The sequence below is a fragment of the Phacochoerus africanus genome, chromosome 11 (assembly GCF_016906955.1).
Source record: "Phacochoerus africanus isolate WHEZ1 chromosome 11, ROS_Pafr_v1, whole genome shotgun sequence".
Taxonomy (NCBI): Eukaryota; Metazoa; Chordata; class Mammalia; order Artiodactyla; family Suidae; genus Phacochoerus; species Phacochoerus africanus.
Window position 1 is genome coordinate 132,621,875 of NC_062554.1, and position 20,730 is coordinate 132,642,604.

Here is a 20,730-nt window from a genome sequence, read left to right on the forward strand (position 1 = left end):
CAGCCAAGACAGCTGTCTGGCTAATATACTTGATGGATCAAACTGACCCATCAGTCCCATCAAGGGGAATAATACTTTTGGGTGTGGAAATCCAGCCCCAGTCCGTCGTGAAAGGTCATTTGTGAGGGGAATGTTACGATCCCAGAGTTTTATTCAACCCACCCCAGGACCCACTCACTTTTTCAACACGGCGATCTCATTCTCCAGGCTGCTGTCCCGGAAGGCCGGTGACTTTTTGATGCACTTGAGGGCAAAGAGTTTCCCAGTTACCCTTTGCTTCACCAGGAAGACTTCTGAAAAAGCACCTCTGAGTAGAAGACACAGAGAGAAACAGGTTAGTACCGGCTGGCTAGAGAGCCTGGCTGGAAGAAGTGCCAAGCGTACGGGAAGGAAGGCAGGGCTGCTAAGCCGTTTCACGGTCACCACGGGCGCCTGCGGAGCGGTCTCCACAGCAGACCCTATCTGACGGCCCTCGTGTGCTTGCCTTCATCGCTCACGTGGAAAAGAAAAGATTCTTACAGACTCAGGGACTAGGCGGCTGCTACATCCTAGATCCATAATTTGCAAAGGATCCCCAGAAACTCTGCCTCGGCTCTAGAGATTTCTCTACTTGGCAAACCCATTAAAGAGAGGCCCCTGCAGAGTCAGTGTACTTGGCTGTCCCACCGCAGTGCTGTGTGGCTCACTGTGTGGCAGCTGGAAGTAGCACTGGGTGACGGGGCTCAGTGAGAGAGGAGAGACTCCTGTATCAGTTTTATTTTATTTTATTTTATTTTACTTTATTACTTTCTTTTACTACTTTTTAATTTTATTACTTTTTTATTTTATTTTATTTTATTTTTTGCTTTTTAGGGCCACACCTGTGGCACAGGGACGTTCCCAGGCTAGGGATCGAATCGGAGCTGCAGGTGCCGGCCTACACCACAGCTCACAGCAATGCCAGATCTTAACCCACTGAGGAAGGCCGGGAGTCAAACCTGCATCCTCAGATACTAGTCCGATTCTTAACCCACTGAGTCACAGCGGGAACTCCGGTGTCAGTTCTTAGATAGGGCTGACCTCCCTGAACCCGTGGTCAGGGGCAAGGGGGCTGCGCATCTCTCACTCCACGGGATCTGTGAGGACAGAAGAAAAACCCTGCAGCGGGGGGCAAGCTGTGTGCAGCTGGAGAGGATGGAACCCTGCAAGAACGCAGTGTAGGCTTCTGCACTGCAGGCTTCTTGGCTTGAGGGGGTCCTCTGGAGACAGGGCCAGCACAGCAGTCAGCCTGCTATGGATGCTGCAGCCTGATGGCCCATGGTAGAACCTCAGTTTGGGGGCGGGGGCGGGTAGCAAGCCACCTCACTTCCGTATACCCAGTTTCTTCATCTGAAAAGTCGGCATGTCAGTAGCATCTGATTCATAGGTTGTTAAGAAGAATATACGCAGTAACGTGTGTAAAGTGCACGGAGGCGTCCCCAATGCCTGATACACCATGTGCGGTAGATACTGTTGTTGTTGTGACTACGGTTCTGAGTTGACTCCCATTCGGGAGAACACCGAGGAGACAGAGTTGGAGGGAGGAAATAGCTGAACCGTCCCCTACCCCCGCTCGGGGTGTTCTGGCATGAGGACCGGTGGCAATCAAGCTTGTGCAGGGACGTCCAGAATCTGCCTTAGAAAATACTCGGTGTTCCCTGCGTCTGAGTTTCCTGTTTCCCCAGCTGCACTCAGAACTGAGCTAATCGGAGCCTTCAGAGCTTGCTCGATTCATGCATTCATCCACTCCAATCAAGATTCATTGAGCACCTACTGAGTCTTAGATGCTAGAGATAAAGAGGTAAGTGTTTCTGCTCTTAAGGAGCCTGTAAACGAATGACAAACACAGACAAGTGAGCAATTAACATTCACTTTGAAAAATGTTATTGCGCATTCACTGAATGCCTGTCCAGGGGACCAGAAGCTCTCTGTGTCAGGCGCTGGCATTCGTATTGGTCTAGCTTAGAATCTAGTGTGAGAGGCAGATACAGACAGATCAGCAGGATGTAGTAGGAAACCAGAGAAAATGCATCCTCCCGCCAGGGCCTCCGCTATAGCTGGGCAGGTCATACACTGTACAGTTCTGGCAGATGCCATCATCTCGGAGCCACAGCACATTTGCATGCAGTAATTAGGAGGACGTTTTTGCTCTAGGCAACCAGCTAGAGAAAAGGGTGCTTCTCCCTGATGTGTGCTGGTGACCTCTTGGGATGGCTGAGAAGCACATCCTTCGTGGCTCAAATTACGAACACGCTGGGCTCAGTTTCAAGGGATCAGCGAGAGTTAGTCTAGTGAAAAAAAAAACAGTTGGAAGTGATGTTTCCGGTGCAGCTGGGGAAGAAGCATGAGAAAAAGCCCGGAGGTGCTGAATAGCAGGCAGAGGTGGGGCTGCCGGGAGTAGCCCGCCCGGTTTGCCGTGGGAGGCAGAGGGTGAGGGGGAGCATGTGGGCGGGTGCCAGGGCCTGTGCCTGGCTGCACGTGGAAAATACTCAGGGTTTGTGGGATGGATGGATGGATGGATGGATGGCTATAGGGGAGGCCCTGGCTAGGGGGATTATCTGTGTGTTCTACTCGTCTCCAGATCCTGCTTTCGGAGTTCCCGTTGTGGTGCAGTGGAAACAAATCCGACTATTATCCATGAGGTTTCGGGTTCAAGCCCTGGCCTCATCCAGCGGGCTGTGGATCCGACATTGCTGTGAGCTGTGGCATAGGCTAGCAGCTATAGTTCCAATTTGATCCCTAGCCTGGGAACTTCCATATGCCTCAGGGGTAGCCCTAAGAAGGAAAAAAAAAAAAAAAAGATCCTGCTTTTCTTGTAAGATGAGTGTTGAACCCCACGGTCTCAAAAATCCCTTCCACCTGTGACCTTCTAGGGTCCACTTTCAGAGTTGTCCTTTCACCTATATCTTTAGAGCCACACATGGATGGTCCCCTGATGTCCAAGCGGCTCATAAAACGAGATCAAACTAAGGCCTTGTTGGGGGATCCTTTCCACGGCAGCGTGTGACATTTGCTAAGATTTCGCAGTGCTGCGGTCATTACTGCTCTTCTGCCTCAGGCTGCTTTACGCAGTGGGGGGGGGGCAGGGGAGAGGAAGTAGAAGACTTAATTGTGCCATCTGTCAGGTTTGGGGGCAGAGAGCTAGTTTTAAGCAGCCAAGGTTGCCTGGGTCAGGAGGCGAGACAGGCAGAGGCTTCAGAGCCGGGAGCATTGGCTATAACAGAACTTGCTTTGTGTTCTCTGCTCTGAATAGCTCTCTGCTCTTGCTGGGAGCCTGCGGGGTGGAGGAGGAAGTGGGGAAGCAAGGGGCAAAATCTCTTCCTGGGCAGTGAAAGCAGGAGGCCTGAGGCTTGGGTGCTGTCCCCTCTATGGACTGGTTTGCCCAGCGTCCCGCAGCTACCCGGGGCCCTGGAATGATGGGCGGTGTCTGGGCAGATGTAGCCAAAGCCTGTTTTCCCTGGTGGATTGTTCCAGAAGGGCTGAGGACTCGAGGAAAGGGGCCTGTCATGGGATCTGGTGCTTCTGGAGCAGGGGACTCAGCTCTGTCCAGCTGCCCTCTCTCCACGACACGTCGCCTGGGTGACTCTCTGGGGTCTGCAGCTGCTCGGCCCCATGCTGCGCATCCCCAAGCTGCCTCCTTAGCTTTTGTGCCGGCCTTGACCAATGCACCAGCTGTGACTGGCCCCCTGTCTTGTCTGCCCGCTCCCCTCCAACCAGTGCTGGGATGGGCACCTTAAGACCACCAGCAGCAGGTAAAATATAGGTTCCTGGCTGCTGGGTCCCAGCTAAATTCTAGTTCCGTAGTCTGGGACCCGGAACCTGTGCTTTTCAAAAGTTCCCCTGACTGAAATATTAGAGAGTAACTCATTTTCTTGGGCGAGCTGTCGAGGATATAGAAGAGGCTATCGTGCTGGGCGGTGCAGGCCGAAGGAGGCAGATGCCACGTGTCCTCATATGTGCAACTCGTTTTCATTGTTTGCAAGCTGTCCAGTGAAGTAAGTGCGTGCGTGTGTGTGTGTGTGTGTGTGTGTGTGTGTAAAACAAATACAGTGAAATGTCATGAACCATTGAATCTAGGAGGGAGTTACATTGGTGTCCCCATTCTATTATGTCACCTGTTCTTTACTTAAACATTTTCAAAGCTGACAGTTAGAGGCAGAAGCTACCCCGGTGACTCCGACGTCCCCTACAAGCGGGTGGCCGGCCACTGAGCTCCCTGAGGGCAGCGAGCGCTGCTTCCGACTGTCCTTCGGCGCCCGTCTGAGCAGACCGTGGACGGTTCTCGTCAACCTGGGCTTGCTTCTCCCTCCTCCTCTCGGGCTTTGGGACGTTTAGCAAATCATTTCCGATTCACCAATGCCTGTTGTCTCGCTCGCTCTCCTGCCTCACCCCCGTCTTTCGCCGCCCCCCGTCTTGGCAAAGGCCCTTTTCCAAGGGCCGATGCTCTGATGATCAGCGCAGCCCTGAGACCCTCCCTGCTGGGGATGGAAGGGCGCAGAGGCCTCCTCTCGGGCCCGAGCCAGCTCCTCTGTGGCTCCAGGGAGATGGCGGGCGGCCTCACTGCCCGAGGTCACCGCCTCCCAGCCAGGCAGAGGGAGCCAAACTCAGCCAGCGTTGGCTAAGGGGCAAGCTTGCTCGAAGGGACAGCGCACTCAGGGCCCTTCGCGCCCCAGTCCAATTCGCCCGGGCTAATGAGCTGACCAGCTGGGGATCCGAGGCCACGGGAGCGGGTGGCCCAGGGCCGCTGCCAGGCTTCCTCAGAGGCTGCGCCCTCCTGGAGGAGAGGCCGGACTACGTGGAGCGTCAGCTCCAGACAAGCCGTCTCTGCTCTGCCGGCCGTGTAATCATTGTCAAGGCGAGGCCCCGACAGGCCGGAGGCAGGCAGGGCTACAGTGTGACTTTATTTTTCCAACATGGTATTTAAATACAGACCAGAGAGGAGGGTGGTGATGGGAGCGGAGTCAGGTGTGTGTGCCCATTGCACCCGAATCCACCCACAGCAGACAGCGGGTCTGACCTGTTCACGGGCAGGGAGAGGGGGGTTGGGGGAGAGAGGAGGAAGCCAGCTGGTTAACTTGGCCCAAGAAGGTTCGAGGGCCACTGGATCTCCAGAAGTGCTCCAGAATGCCTCTTTCCTGCGGCCAGAGCAGGACTCACAAGTTGTCACAGATCCGCAAGCGGGGCGGGGGCGCTGGGGGTGAGGATGCAGACCCCTGGGGAAAGAGCTGGATTCTCCTCTGTATTAGCGCAAGGGGCCTGTCCCTAACCTGCCCCCTGAAGCCCCTGCTCTACGCCCTGATGGCTGTGGAGATGCTCTTGGAGCAGCCCCCGCCTGGCTCTATCACTGGCTGCTGGTCCAGGCTGACTCCCTCCCAGCCGCCCACCACAGGGAGCCCAGCCCCCGCTCTCAGCCCCCGACTCACGATCCCAGCACTTCCATGAAGATGAAGGTTTTCCGGATGTTGGTGGTCTGTTTCTTCCAGGAACTGCAGTCCTCGTCTTCCTTCCGACCCATGGCCTCCAGAGTTGAAGCTTCCAGGGGTGCTTGGTTTGAGGAAGGGAGGAAAGGGGCTGATCAGCTAATGTCTCAAATTGGATGAGAACAGGTGGAAAAAGAAGCTAAAATACTCACATCCATCATGTAACAACTAGAAGGAAGGATTAGGAGCTAACCTTGGATAATTGGCAAAAAATTATCCACTTTCTTTGTGTCTATCTACTTTTTTTTTTTCTTTTTAGGGCCGCACCTGTGGCATGTGGAGGGCCCCAGGCTAGGGGTTGAATCAGAGCTGCAGCTGCTGCTCTAAACCACAGCTCACGGCAATGAGGATCCTTAACCCACTGAGCGAGGCCGGGGATGGATGTGAGTCGGGCTCATTACCCCTGAGCCACGACCGGAACGCCTCCGCTTGCTTTTTAAATTCACGACAAATTTCGCTGAGCATCTGCTCGATGCCCGTCATGCTCGCCCTAGGCTCCCAGAGTTTAGAAGCTAGTAGTTGAAACTCCACTGTGTACACGTCTATTTAAGGGCAGTAATGCACACGTGTGTAGATTAACAAGGGCCCGTCCACCTTGGAGGGATCTGAGCTGTTCCTTATGCTATCAAGTGGCGGCCGAGGCATTTAGTCAGACTACTGAGTCAGCCAAGCTTCTTTCCATTGTCACAGCTCGGCTGCCTCCCCCAGTTACTGCTATTCTTAACTTCTCGCTACTGTTACGGGTTAAATAAATGAATACTTGATGAATGAGCATTGTGTTTCCTCTGTAACTCCCACGGCATCGAGCACAGTGCTGGGAAGATAGTTATTCATTAAAGTCTAAGTTGGATCGTGTCCTGACTTTATTTCAGAGTTATCCAGTTACCATATGCATTCCACGAGCCAGCACCCACCACGTGCCAGGTGCTGGACGGTGTCTCTCTGAATGACACCTTCGGGACACTCTCCCTGTTGACCCATGTATATCCTTGGTTTCCTGTTGGGACTCTGATCGATGACCTGGGACATGGCAAACCAGAGAGGTGGCCTTAGCTTCTAGTGACGTATATAGAGCAAATCTCGACTCTTTTATAGGGATGGATCAGAAGGATTGTCCGAAGATCCAATTATCTAGCTCAGGTTATAGAGCGAATCGTTTGCATTCTAGATTTTTCTTAGTCAAGACTAAGAACAGAAGCTGTGTCTCCCCCACTGTATCAGCTGCATTCCAGCCTCCCAGCACCTGGTTCTAGTGTCCTTTTTTTTTAGGTATTTTTAGGGCTGCACCTGCAGCATATGGAGGTTCCCAGGCTAGAGGTCAAATTGGAGCTGTGGAAGCTGGCCTACATCACAGCCACAGCAACTCAGGATCTGAGCCATGTCTCTGACCTACACTGCAGCTCATGGCAACGCTGGATCCTTAACCCACTTAGCAAGGCCAGGGATTGAACCTGCATCTTCGTTTCTGTTGAGCCACGACGGGAACTCCTAGTGTCTTGTTTAGTGTTTTTTAATATGTTTTTAGACAAATGAGTTCCTGTTACACTACATTGCAAGGTAAGATCATTATGGTAACTCAGCTTATAACTCAGTGGTCAGACAGACAGTACAGGGACAGCCCTGCGTTTCTGGGGCCAGCAGGCTGGAGGAGCCAGGCGAAGGGCAGGTGAGCTAATACACACACAGTACAAGGCGCCAGGAAACCACGAAAGTGCAAAACTTGAGCTTGTAATAGAGACAGTCAGGGAAGGTCTTTCTTTTTAAAAAATATTTTTTAAAATTTGGCCACAATTACGGCATTTGGAAGTTCCCAGGCCAGGGGCTGAACCCACACCGCAATAGGAACCCAAGTCACAGCGGTGACAACGCCAAGTCATTAACCCACTCAGCCACCAGGGAGCTCCAGGGAGGGTCTTCCTGAGACGAAGGTCAGGGGAGGTCTTTCTGAGCAGGTCACACCCAAACTGAGATGGGAAGTCAGTGAAGGAGCCAGCCAAGCCTCGAGTGGGTGAAGAAGCATTTTGGCAGAAGGCATAAAATACAAGGGTTCAGAGGGGGAAGGGGCCTGAAGGGGCCCTGCGTGGCATGGAGTGGACGAGGTCAAATGTAAAATTTGCTGCCACGGCCCTTTTTGCTGCCTGGTGAGGGTGGGACTTCATGGGGAAGATTTTGTAGGAAATAAAGAAACTGAGTTTTCTTGGCGCGTTGTAGTCATGTGTGTAAACGCGCAGCCTGGCTGTATGATAATTTGTGGCTGTTATTGCGAGAAGCACGTGTGAGACCTGTCAAGCCTTCCTTAGTGTTCGATACAGCTGAGCATAGATCAGGTGCAACCTTTTAGCTCCAGGCCTGTGTCTTGATTCTCTCCTTTGGGCAAGATGGAAACCCAGAGGGACCACAGCATTTCAGGGCGCCAGGCACTGGCCAGAGGAGGCCTTGCCCGCCATGCAATGGTGAGCTGACCTTGAACTTCGAGGGTGCTGTCTACAGGGTGGAGACAAATGAAACTTGACTGTCAGAGACTACTTCAGGGAAGATGAAATGTTAGAAGAGAGGGCCATCTCTAGCCAGATACTCTTCTGCGGATCCTTAGCCCCAAATCCAGCAGCTTCCACCTATCAGTGTTTGGCGTCTGGGCTTGGACCAAATGCTTCTTACTGTCTTGACTCACTACAGTTGAGAAGTCTTTTTGTTTTTGTCTTTTTAGGGTCGCACCCACGGCATATGGAGGTTCCCAGGCTAGGGGTCGAATTGGAGCGGCAGCTGCCCACCCACACCACTGCCACACCAGATTCGAGCCGTGTCTGTGACCTACACCGCAGTTCACGCAACGTCGGATCCTTAACCCACTGAGCGAGGCCAGGGATGGAACCCGCAACCTCATGGTTCCTAGTCCGATGTGTTTGCACCGTGCCACGAAGGGAACGCCCTGGCTGAGAAGTCTTAAGGGATGTACGGATGAGGGCAAAGGGTTGGAGGGTTAAAGGAGCCCATCCCCAAGATTAGTTTGTGTGACTCTCTCTCTCTTTCCTCCAGAAAACAGTAGGGCTGCAGATGCCGCTTTCCCAGATAAGGAGCCAACCAAGAGCCTCCTTTCGGGTGCAGGCCCATCAGTGAGGCGGGCGTCACTCCCTCTTCCGGAGCCCCCGTGGTATGACGGCCCACTCGCCAGAAAGCATCACCACCCTAGCAACAGACCGGTACTCACTGTTCCCTCGTTCCCATCGCTCTTAAATAGCTTAAAAACATAGTATTCTTAGCCTCAGCTCGGCTAGAAGAAAACATCTTTCCCGCCCACCCCTCCTGCCATACACGCCATCCTAAAAATTTAGCTCCATCTTCAGAGCCACGTGGAAAGCTCAGGGGCCAGATCTGAAACCCTACTTTATTCCTGCCTCTCCTTGACCTTGGAGAAGCCTCAAGGGCCCAGGCCCTGTGCAGTGGGAGGCGAAGAGGGGGCTCCAAGGTGGGCATGGGGTTCTGCTCTTGCATCCTGCTTCTTCCCTGAAAGTCCTCTTCCTCCTCTCCTGATGTCTCTAAGCCAGGAAGTGGAAACAGTCCGAGGGGCCTTGGAACTCCAATGACGCTCTCATTTGGGTCTAAAGTAACCCCCAGGGACAACGCCTGGCTCCTGGTTCCTGCTCAGTACTGTGGTTATGGGCTTCCTGGTCTCTTGGGAGAAAATTTCCTAACTAGGGGGGAAACTACAGAGAAAAAAGTTCTTCCAGAAGGCAAGCTGCACAGCCTTGGGATGGACACTGACCCCGGGCTGTTTATGAGATGCTGGTGAGAGATGCTCGGGCCGCGAGCCCAGGAGGCAGGCACGCTTCTCAAGCTGCTCCTCTCCTTCCCAGGCTCCATCTGCTCACAGGGGCAGCGCTGGCCCCGGGGCAGAATGCAGGTGAACGTATCTTCAGGGACCTCCTCATAGCCGTCGCAATATCCTGGAGGCACCAAGTGACCTTAGGACCCCACGCTGGCCTGGGCCCTCCCTCAGGACTCCCACTCCTGCCTGCCCTGGTCCACTGCCCTGGTCCACGCAGCCTCCTTAACCAGAGTCTCCTATTTGGAGGCACAGCCACTTAGGACTCTGCTCTGAGGTGCTTCCCCCCCCCCCACTCCCCGCCCTTTCTCTTTAGGGCTGCACCTGTAGCATATGGAGGTTCCCAGGCTAGGGGTCGAATTGGAGGTACAGCTGCTGGCCTACACCACAGCCCCAGCAACACCGGATCCGAGCCGCATCTGCAATTGACGTCGCAGCTCACGCAACGCCAGATCTTTAACCCACTGAGTGAGGCCAGGGATGGAAGCTGCATCCTTATGGATACTAGTCCAGGTTCTTAACCCACTGAGCCACCATGAGGACTGGGTTCGATCCCTGGCCTCCCTCAGGGAGTTAAGGATCCAGGGGGGAAGTGAGTTGTGGTGTAGGTCACAGATGCGGCTCGGATCTGGTGTTGTGGCTGTGCTGTAGCCCAGCAGCTACAGCTCTGATTCAATCCCTAGCCTGGGAACTTCCACATGCGGCAGGTGTGGCCCTAAAAAACAATAACGACAACCAAAAAACCAAAAAACGAATCGGTGGGGCTATTTCAGAGTGACACCCCACCTGACGAGATGTCCCAGAATCTCAGGGGCACCGTGTTTGAATCTGGAGGCTTTCAGCTCAATCCAATCCAGTGGGTGTTTCCCAAACCCACAGCAGGTTCCTAAGCTGGACATGAATAAAATAGTGGCACTGGGGCCAGAGAAGGGGAGAATCTCTGAATAGTAGCTCTGCGGCCTTGAACCCACAGACAATGGCTCTCAGCTCTGCCTGTAGGAAGAGCCAGTGCTCTCACTGGAGGCTTCTGAGCAAGGAGGTGGGACTGACTTGGAGGCGTAGTGACCAGGCCTCAGCGCCTTTCTGCAGGACCAGGTGTGACCCTTGCACAGACCCCAGAGGAATCAGCCTACCCTAGGACTGCTCTGTCATCTGCTTCTGGGTAAGAGCACGACTCTGAAAGGGTTGGGGTGTCGGGAGAGAGGGTATCAGCTGGTTCATCTTTCATAAGGAGGTGCTTCCTGCCTCCAGGTGGGGGCGTGTGGAATCATGGCCACATAGAAATCCTTGGCTGTAGAGGGGCAAAAAGACTAAAGCTGGGACAGTTTCTAGCCCAGGCCCCCTGTTTCCTGGACGCTGGCCTATACGGGACACTTCATTGTCCTCTGGATTGAGAGGCACCCCAGAAAGAGGTCAAGTTCTGGCTCCTGTCTTGGCTCAGCACCAAGGAAGCTGTGCAGCCCGAGGCAGATCCCTGTGCATCTCTGGGCTTCCATCTTCCTCCTTAGTGGAAAGAGGAGGCCGCACTAGATTAGGGTTCTCGAATATTAGTCCCAGGGACTCTGTAAGCACCGTGGATTTGCTGCCTGCCCCTTCTTGGAGATTCATGGTCCAAGTTAGCTTACGAAGGGCTAACAGGGCTATTAAAGACACCTGCTTAATGCCCTTTCACCTGGTGGGCCCCACCTTTGCTAGACTGTGCTTTTAAATTCTTTTCTTTAGCAACAACTTCTAGCATCCAGAGGAGCAAGGGTTGCTCAGATCTTACTGGGGAAAGTGGGAACGAGGCCCTCTCTGAGGTTTTGTGACTATATATTTGAGCAAGATATGAACTTCCAGCAGCCTGCTGCCATCACTCACAGCCTGGCACTCCTCGGGGTGGCCCAGGCTCGTGGCCGGGCCTGTGTGGGAACCCATTCCCAGGGCCTGGCTGCAGCCCAGGCCCTGGACCCTAAAGGCTCCTGGAGACTTCTAGCTGGACTGAGCTTCCAAGGAACACCGGCTCCATCCCCAGCCCTCCCCCAGCCTGGCCTCGCCAAGGCCGGCTCTGCACACCTGCTTCTATTCGCAAAATCACTGAGGAAGGTCGTTTTTCAATTGCCTCCTGCAGTTTATGTCAGGCTCGAGCCCACATTTAAGTTGAACTAGATCCCTCCTGCTGCCGTGACAGCCAGAATTCATATGCTGCTTGAGGTTTACTGTAGAGGAAATAGGGACTCCCGCCAGTGGCTGGGGGTCGAGTCCCTGAGAGCGCGGGGCATGCTGCTTAACCTTCCCTCGTTCCGCTGCCTGTCTGCGGAGTGGGACTGATGACCCCACTCTGTTCATTTCTTGGGACTCCCGTGGGCATCCAATATATCCACGGGCAAGACAGCACCCCGCGACCTCCAAAGGACTGTGCAGGGGGCCCACTTTACAGACACATGGATGAGACCCTGGGCCGAGGGAGGGGACACGAACACTGAACATGAGAAGAGCTGGGAGCACGCGGCAGGGCAGGGCAGCTGCTGGTCCCTCAGTGGGTCGGCTCCCAGTGTGACCCGCAGCTCAGTGTGACTCCAAAGCGTTAGAAGACTTAGACTTTCTCAGGCATCACGGCCTCGAGATTCAAAGCAACAACTTCATCTGGTACTCAGCCAAGAAGACAGATGCTCGGGAACACTGGAACACCCCTGCCGGGGGTGGGGGCTCCAGGGGCTGGTCTCCACGGGCCCTCTTCCTCGGCAGTGTCGGAGGGCCACGGGCGTAGCCTTGGGTCTGCCTTCGAGCCTAACTCCCATGCAGGACATGCCTCCTGGGTACAGGGTGGGGCTGGCTCTCTCCCGTGCCTTCTGGAAGGTGAGAGGAGGCGTCTCTCCCCGGGGACTGGCTGAGCTCAGGATGCTGCAGCCAGAAGCTCCGAGGTAGCAGCCTCCCCCCCTCCATTCCTGCTCCAGGACACGGGTGTGACAATCCTCCAGAGCCCAGCAGCTCCCACCCCGTCACCATCACCCATGTGTTTTCACGCCTGCAGCCACTCAGCCCAGCCCCCTCGCCAGTGACCATGGCCATGGGCCTATGGTTGTAGCACAGCCCAGCCCGGCTGCAGCCAGCCCCCCCCCACCGCCACCGCCCCATTCACGCTACAGCTCATTCACGCCGCCACGGGCGGGCTGCAGCAGCGGTGGGCCCCAGCCCTCTCAGGGCACGTGTGCCTGTGTGAATCAGGGTGAGGGAGCCAGGGAGCTGCTCTCCTCCGAGAGGGGGATCCTTTCTGGTTCCGGGCAAAATTGCTCCCAGGCGCTAAGGTCTCTGCGGCTGGCTGCACACTGCTCCCCTGCGTGATCCCTGTGCTTGGCGCTTTACCTGCCTTATCTCATTTCATGCCTTTCAAGGTAGGTATTGTTAACCCCACTTTATGGGCGGAGGTGTGCTTATGCTTGGCCATGTTAAGAAAAATGCCCCACGTCACAGAGCTAGGAAGTGACGGAGCAGAGCATGGGCCCGTGTCCGTCAGACCCCAACAGCCGTCTCCTTGTCCCCGACCACCGAACCCGTTGCCTCTGTCCTGGAGGTGGGTGTCAGGATTTCACAAACCTCTGCCCTCATCCTTAGGATGTGCTCATGCCATCCCAGCGACCGACATAGTCCCTCTGGGGTGCCCGGCTGGCTCGGATGGTCTGGGGAAGGCTGGCTCCCAGGAACAGCTTAGATTTCTCAACACTGCGGCTGGAGCTAGAAATACCTCTGTCACCGGAGTGGCTTCTGGCTGGCCCCACCTCCAACCTCTTTTCCCGAAGTTTGCCCCATCTTTACAGCGTGCTCTTGCAACACATACAAACACCCATACCCACACCCGGGCTTTGTCTGTCTGGAGTATCTCGGAAAGGTCACTGGTGATGGCAGAAGACCTGCGTTCAAACGCGACCGCATCAGCTGCAGACCACCAGGCTTCAGCTCTGCCTCCGCGGCCTCCTCCATCTTTGTGGAGGAGAGATGCTCTTTGCCCTGCGAGCCCGAGGGGCTTGTCTGAAAGATGACTAATTAAAAGCCCAGGGCTCCCTGTTAAGGGTGGGCCGCATATCAGGCATTACCAAGCACTTTGTGCTGGGTCTTGTCTTTGGCCCTAGTTTAGCGGAAGTCGGTAGGATTGCCAGGGGCCCGACTGTCTCCAGCCTCTGACTGGGAAAGCTCATCTCCTTACCCAAGACGGAACCTGCTTGACTCCCTCGACCCTTCTCAGAGATCTTCCTCCTCCTCACTTGGTCTGGCTCCTGAGCAAGCAGCTGGGCAGCCATGCACTACAGCCAGGCCAGCAGCGAGAGCCCTGCTAGCCGCCTCCGGGAGCCCTAGGGTTAATGTTTGTGCGTCAAAGTTACGTGGAGAGAAGGGGCCACGGTGTGGATGGGGGTGGTGGTGGAGTCAGACCTCCTTTACCCATTTTAGCTGAGAACCGGACTAAGAAAGTTGAAAGACAGAAGGGAGACAGACATGCCTCTGGGGAAGGTGAAGGAGGGACCTCGTGACAGACCGCGGTGACTCCGCTGAGCTCTGCATGCTCACGCAGTCGGGGACAGCAGGATCGGGAGCTGGGCCATGGACCCTGCCGGGAGGGCCTGAGGCTGATCCGTCCTCCTGGGCTCTGCAGAGCCACAGGCTGTTTACAAACCTCCTTTTTTGCCCACTGGCTCTCCTAGTCCTCCCAGCAACCAGGGCAGGTAGGCAGAATCAGAACGGGCATCGTCCCATTGGACAGATGGGGTCGAAGAGGTGAAGGCTGAGCAGGAGGGAGGGCTGCAGGCACGCTGGAGGTCCTGACGCCCTGCTCACAGCCTGCGAGACTGTCCCTGGCCAGCAGCCTGCAGGCAGGCACTGCAGGGGGGGCACGGTCAGATATTTTGTTCCCCTTCCCTGCCCAGAAGTGCAAAGGGGTCTCACTCAAGGCAACCCTGAAGGGATGGCCAGATGGCTCCCCGCAGAGGTCCCACCCAGACGCAGAGGTCCCATCCAGACTCATCTTCCTAGGCAGCTACAACTTCCCCTTGATACCATCTGAGTCTGGAATAAACCCCCAAGTTGCCTGCAAGGGCGGCTCTTCCAACCCACTCCCTTGGCGCCACAGCCTCCCGCTCAGCAAGGAAACCTCCCCAAAGCAAATAATGAAGCAGGTTCATCTTACCCCGGGACTCGGAGAGAATGGTTCTTGTGGTCCTCCCACTCCAGCTCCTACAGGTCTGTGAGGATTAGCTGCTCCAGTGCTTCGACAATAAACCAAATTAAAGGGGAGGAATGCAGGGGTTTTCTTTCCCAGGACCGTAACCAGGCAGCCTTAAAGGGGAGGAAAAGGAGCTAGGGCGGCTTGCATCTCTCTCTCCTTTCCTCTGCCTTTCCTTCCCTCTGAGCAGATCCAGCAAAAAAAAAAATGTTTTTGCAAAAGGGCTCTTTGATGTCGTGTGTGTGTGTGTGTGTGTGTGCGCGCGCGCGCTCAATTGTTTGCGTTGATGTCTGTGATGGAAAGAGAGAGAGGAAGAATAAAAGGCAAAAGCAGAAACCTCAGATGAAAGGTTTCCATTGGCTGGAAAGGGGCGAGAACAGAAAATCAGAGACTGCCTCACTGTCCGTCTTCACACTCAGCTGCTGGTGTATGTGTTTAAAACACTGTCATGAGCGATAGGACGTGTGCATCGGCTGAAAGTAGGGACTGCAGAGCCCTGGGTGCCCTCCAGGCTGGATGCCTCACAGAATGGTAAGAGAAATGCTGGAATGTTCCAGGAGGACTCTATGCTGGGGGGTTTCACCCGGTGTCTGTGGTAGGTGTCCTCTCCCCTGCTTCTCGAAGCGAAGCATGCTGATCCCCAAATCCAGCCTCCTCTTCTCCGTCCTAACCCACTGGACCCAGAAACCATTCCCTCTTCCTGGGAACTCTTAGCTTTTATATCGTGCCTTTCCAGTTTTTATCATTTGTGTTTATTGAATAAATGATATCGTCATATGGGTCAGAAGTCAGAACTCTGTTAAAAAACCATACATTGAGAAGTTCCCATTGTGCCTCAGTGGGTTAAGAACCCCCCATAGGCTCCGTGAGGACGCAGGTTCGATCCCTGGCCCCACTCTGTGGGGTAAGGATCTGGCATTGCCAAAAGCTGTGGTGTAGGTCGCAGATGCAGCTGGGATCTGGCGTTGCTGTGGCTGTGGCATAGACTGGCAGCTGCAGCTCCAATTCAACCCCTAGCCTGGAACTTCCATATGCTGCAGGTGCAGCAGTAAAAACAGAACAAAACGAAACAAAAAAACATACATCAGAATCGTTTCACCCATCCTCTCCCCACCCACCCCTTCCCCACTACCCTTCCCTGGACAAGCGGCCACGTTAATTACTTTCGTGTAGCTCTCCAGGATTTCATGTGGAGACTGAAGAATATACATAGTCCCTTCCCCCCACAAAAGGCAGGCAGGGAGCGCTGCCTCTTACATCTTTTCATCTCTATGATCTTAATTCAAGCCCCTTCTGCCCCTCTCTCGGGTGCTATTGTAATAGACTAGACTCTGGTCCCTGAGTGAGGGAGTCCCCTGAAATATTTAAGAGAGGCTTCTGGAGAGGACTTCCAGGCTGAGAGACACCTGGGCTACTAACTGGGTGTGGCCTTGGACACATGGATTGACTCTTCTGCGCCTCGGCTTTCTCATCGGTTCAATGCAGGTAATCACCCCTCTTTGTTCGTACACTAGTAGAGGGTGGAGCGAGGCAGAATGCAAATCACTTAGAACAACGACTGGCCCTTGTTAGGAAGTCAGTAAATGTGAGCTAACGTGATTCTCTCCCCAACATTTATTTTCACGAGAATTATCACACTGAAAAATTGCTTCCACCTCAAAAATGTCCAATACCTATAGAATAAAATCCACTCGAATCCATCCCTGAAGGCATTCCAGGATCTGGTCTAAAACTGTCTCCCTCCCCTGGATCCCCTGCAGCTGACATTCCAGCCACACCCTGGGAGACACTGATGTCTGACTTGCCACTTACTTCCCCAGCTCCTGGCCTTTGCTTAGGCACATCTATCAGGATACAGGGCCCTTCCCTCGCCCTCTGCCTGGGCAATGCTGGGCAATAGATTTTAAAAGTCCACATCGAATGCCACCTCATCCATGAAGACGTCCATGGTTTCCTGGCCCCCTTAGAAGTAACCATTCCTTCCTTCACACTGTTCTCAAAACTCTTTGTCTGCAACGCTCCTTAGCTCTTGATTTTTTTTTTTTTTTCTTTTTAGGGCTGCACCTGCTGCATATGGAGGTTCCCATGCTAGGGGCCTAATCAGAGCTGCAGCTGTCAGCCTATGCTACAACCACAGCAACGCCAGATCCGAGCCTCATCTTCAGCCTATACCACAGCTCAAGGCAACACCAGATCCTTAACCCAATGAGCGAGGCCAGGGATCGAACCTGCGTCCTCATGGATGCTAGTCAGGCTTGCTAACCACTGAGCCACGACGGGAACTCCAGTTCTTGATCTTTTTCTGCCTTGAATTCTAGTTTATGTTTCCATTCCTACCTCTTCTCTTGAATTGTAGGTTCTAGGTCAGTGATTTTTGCCTCTGTTCCTGCCTCCTTTCCCTAATCCCCTTCCTGTCTCTGGCATAGGGTCGCACTCGGTCAGTGTTTGCTGATGAACCTGGCTTTCCACCAGAAGAGAAAGGCCTTTGAGAGCCAAGTAAATAAGATATGATTTGCTCATGGTTGCGTGGTTGGTACACAGAGTAAGTTACATAAATGCTACTTCTTATTAGGATTGATAACAAGAACAGCAGCATATAATTGCTACCAGTCTAACGTCCCGGGCATCGCTCAGATTCTCTGGGTGTAGCATCCGTGAGGAGCAGACGCCTTCTTCCCGTTTGGCCGCTGGCCCTGGGGAGTTGATCACAGCCTGAGAGAGTCAAGGAAGGCCCACTGGTATTAACAGATGTTCGAAAGTGTACCTCTGTAGGGAGCTGAATTCTGCCTCTCTGAAGCCCCAGCTGCCCCTCCATCCCCAGCACACACCTACGTGCACCCATCCTTAAATATTCATCAAGCGCTGACTATTGTACTGCGGGTGGCAGATAGAGGCCAGACTCAGAATCTGCACTCACAGAACTTCCACTGTCCAAGCCCTGGCATCAGTCAGTCCTGTTCTGTGTAACTCAGAGTGTGTAACTTTGGAATGCAGGGGACTTTGTGTTCTGAGGCAAGTTTGAATTGGGCAAGGCGCTCTCAGTGCCAGCCCACCCGCATCCCCCCTGCCAGCCACCTGGACACGCTTACTCTGGCGAGCCCCCGAGCCAGGGATGAATTCTCAGCTGTGGAAACAGAAGCAGGTTGGGCAGATGCTGGGGGCCATGGGAGAAAGGGTGGCCTCTTTTTGCCGAGTTCAGGAGGCAGATTTTTTTTTGTCCTCACCCTGGGCATGTGGAAGTTCCCGGGCCAGGGATGGAACCAGGTGACATTAACGCCTTCTGTCACCTAGATGAGGCGGTGGGGAGACGGCTGTGGGCTGGAGAGGTCAGGCAAGGTTTTGTGGAAAAATTTCATGGAGTCAGCCTGGCCCTTAGGGAGGAGGGGGGCCAGATTTAGAAGGTGCAGTGGTGGCAGCGAGATTAGGAAAAACGCAGAGCTTGGGACCCACGAGCCGCGCGCTGGGACACCGTGTGCACAGCCGTGGGAGGCTAGATTGGCTGGGCAGGATGTTGAAGCGGCCGGGGCTTTGGACTCGCCCCCAAAGGCAGCAGAGCGTCCCTGCAGGTTCTCAAGCAAGGGTGCCGGTGGGAACCCAGTGGTGGTGAGTCTGATCCTGGGAGAAATCAGAGATGGAAAAGCTTTGCAGTCACTGAGGGGATGCGGGCCAGAACCAAGCGGGGGCGGGGCGGGGGGTGGGGAGGCAGGAGTGGAGAGAAGAGAGTGGCCTGCAGAGGGCGCCATTGCCCATCGGGAAGCGCTGGGTGAGCGTCTCAAGCTTAGTTCCCACGTGATGTTGGCCGCAGGAGAAATGGCCCAGTCCTCCCCTCCGCTGCTCCCCTGTGGTCACGCCCTCCCCTCCGCGAAACAAAACCTGGGGTCCTCCCATGGTTGAGGAGCAGAAGGGGCAGGTGTGGTCCCCAGGACAGGACAGTCCTTTCCTGGTCGGAGGGCACATTCTCGCCTCCCCATGATCTGCACTGCCTTTTGCACTTAATTCCACCTCAGACTAGCTTTTTCGGTGGCCAACGACAAGACGTAATGAGGTCCCAGGGTGGGAAAGGGAAGGAGAACAGCTTCCACTTGCTCGTTGGCGCAGCGGATTGCTGTGAGCCCTGGCTCTGTCCTGAGCGCTAAGCTAGGCTCCGAGCTTCTAGTGGTAAACAGTGGACACGGCCTCCGCCCTGATGAGTCTGTGTTCTAGCAGTCCTTGCAGATTTTAACCAATGCAGGCAATTACAACTGTGATAAATGCTATGAAGCGGGTTTAGGGCATTAGGAAAGTGTATATGAGGAGGGCGGAATCCCAGAGGAAGTGACTTTCAAACGGGAACCAGAAGAAAGAAGAATTAGCTACAAGAAAAGTTGGAGAGACCCAAGAACAGCACGTGTAAAGGCCCTGGGGTAGAAAGGACCCATACCTGCTGGAGAGACAGAGAAGGGCCTTGGGGCTGGGCCAGGAGAACAAGAGGGAGAGGAACCCCATGTGCTGCTGCTAAAGCAGGACAAGGAGGAAACTGTGCCAGGCCTTCCAGGTGGGATGAGAAGGATAATGAGGGGGAGGGGCCACCAAGGAACACCTACCACTGATGTCGTAACCCATTTCCACCTGAAGCTGGTTAATAGGGAATGGAATGGGCACAGGGAGTGGGGACGGGGGATGGAAATGGCAGGACAGCAGAGACAGGCTGGCACAGAGGCGTGAATCAAGGCGGTAGGTGCTACTTTACTATTTGCTTGTTTTAAAAATAAAACACCAGCTTTTTTGGTGCTTCCAGGAATAGACATGCTCCGCATTGTTCCTGTAGCCAGTGATGCGCTCCTCTTTTTATTTCCACTGGAGCTTTAAAAGTCACCTCTCTTGCGCACCCTTCTCTGGGTCCACAGGCGAAATGGGCCACCCTCTCTGTTCTCCCCAAGCCCATCTCTGCAGGGGTGCCTGCCCGCCCTGCTCCACGGGGAAGGGAATTGGTCTGATACTTGTCAAGGCTGCCGGTTAGCGACACGCTCTCTAAGGGTGGGTGGGAACCATGCCTCGGGCACCTCTAAAACCACCATAGTGCCCGGCAGAGAGCCCGTTCCACAGAGGTCTGCAAAATCAAGGGGCTGAACAAAACCTAGAAGGAGAGCTTCCTGGTGTGCCCTGAATGTGACCCCATGAACAGTGGGAGGTGGAGGCACTCAGTCTGTTAGCGCTGGGCTACCCTGGGCTGCCTCCACGTGGGCACACGCAGAGTCCAGGAGAATACAGCAAACACGTCATTTCTTCTGGTTTGTGTTGCCTCTTTGGATTTATTTTTTAGAGTCTGCAGAGTTGCGTGTTGGGCGGGTCATGCAGTCAGCATCTCTGGCTGCTTCCCTGCAGCCCCTCCACGTAGGAAGGATGGTAGCCGCCTGTTACACCCAACTTTCTTCTCCTCTGTCCCGGAATTCCTCCATCCTCTGCACCCTTCGCTCACATCTTTCTATCCTTCTCCGCCTGGGTCAAGGTTCAGCGAGCACTCAGTTGTATCCGGCTCTGCCCTGGGAGCGGGCGGTGGATCCGCAGGTGGATGTGGACGAGGTGAGCACATTTCCCCTGATCCCCGCCTCACGCGCTTGCTGTGTATCTATGTGCTAAAAAAATCTGCCACCGTTGTTGCCTTGAGTCGCATTCCCAAAGGAGCCCATTCCTGGTATTGCCATGTTCCAGGAAGCCGTGAGAGGGCAGGATGAAGCCTGTTGCTCTGGGCTGAGGGTTTTTGACAGATACCTTGTGCGTTGCTATGTGGGAACCTGTTTCTGGTCCCCAGCACCGATTGCAGTGCTTCTCTCCTCTGTGCCCATCAGTATCTGCATGTGTTTCTGTACCCATAGCAGGAGGAATCCGTCAGGACCCTCCAAGGTCACCAGTGTGACCTTGAAGGACAGCAGGGGTCAGGACCAAGGGTTGTGGGTGGGCCGTCATGAGCATCACTTGCCTGATCCAAACTGGTGTCAAGGCTATTTACAAAGTTCCCGATTGTCCGATTTGATTTTAATCTCCTTTTTTTGTTTCTTCCTCACACTCTGGGGAATGAACAAATGACGAGACTGGCCTATTAAGGAAAAGTTATGATGGTGAGAATTTCACTAAAGAATGTGGTGAAATTCGCTGTGTTGACAAACAGCGCAGAGAGCTGCCCGGCCTGGGGTTAAGTTGACCCAGTCTTTGTTCCCATGGCATTTCTTTTTCTT

At 54.3% G+C, this 20,730-nt stretch overlaps 1 protein-coding gene across 2 annotated transcripts in view; it reads right to left on the minus strand.

Moving 5' to 3' along the window:
* CAMK1G (calcium/calmodulin dependent protein kinase IG) overlaps positions 1–14,681 on the minus strand; it is a 28,339-nt gene extending 13,658 nt beyond the window's left edge. The window contains exons 1-4 of one of the 2 annotated variants that reach the window (XM_047753757.1): positions 14,480–14,681; positions 13,505–13,649; positions 5,442–5,562; positions 179–307 (exon numbers count right to left, since the gene is read on the minus strand). In XM_047753757.1, coding sequence (XP_047609713.1) covers positions 179–307; positions 5,442–5,562; positions 13,505–13,598 — 344 coding nt within the window. In that variant the 5' untranslated portion in view covers positions 13,599–13,649; positions 14,480–14,681. The remainder of the gene's footprint in view (positions 1–178; positions 308–5,441; positions 5,563–13,504; positions 13,650–14,479) is intronic. The other variant, XM_047753758.1, reaches the window with a different exon arrangement.
* Positions 14,682–20,730: the final 6,049 nt, after the last annotated feature.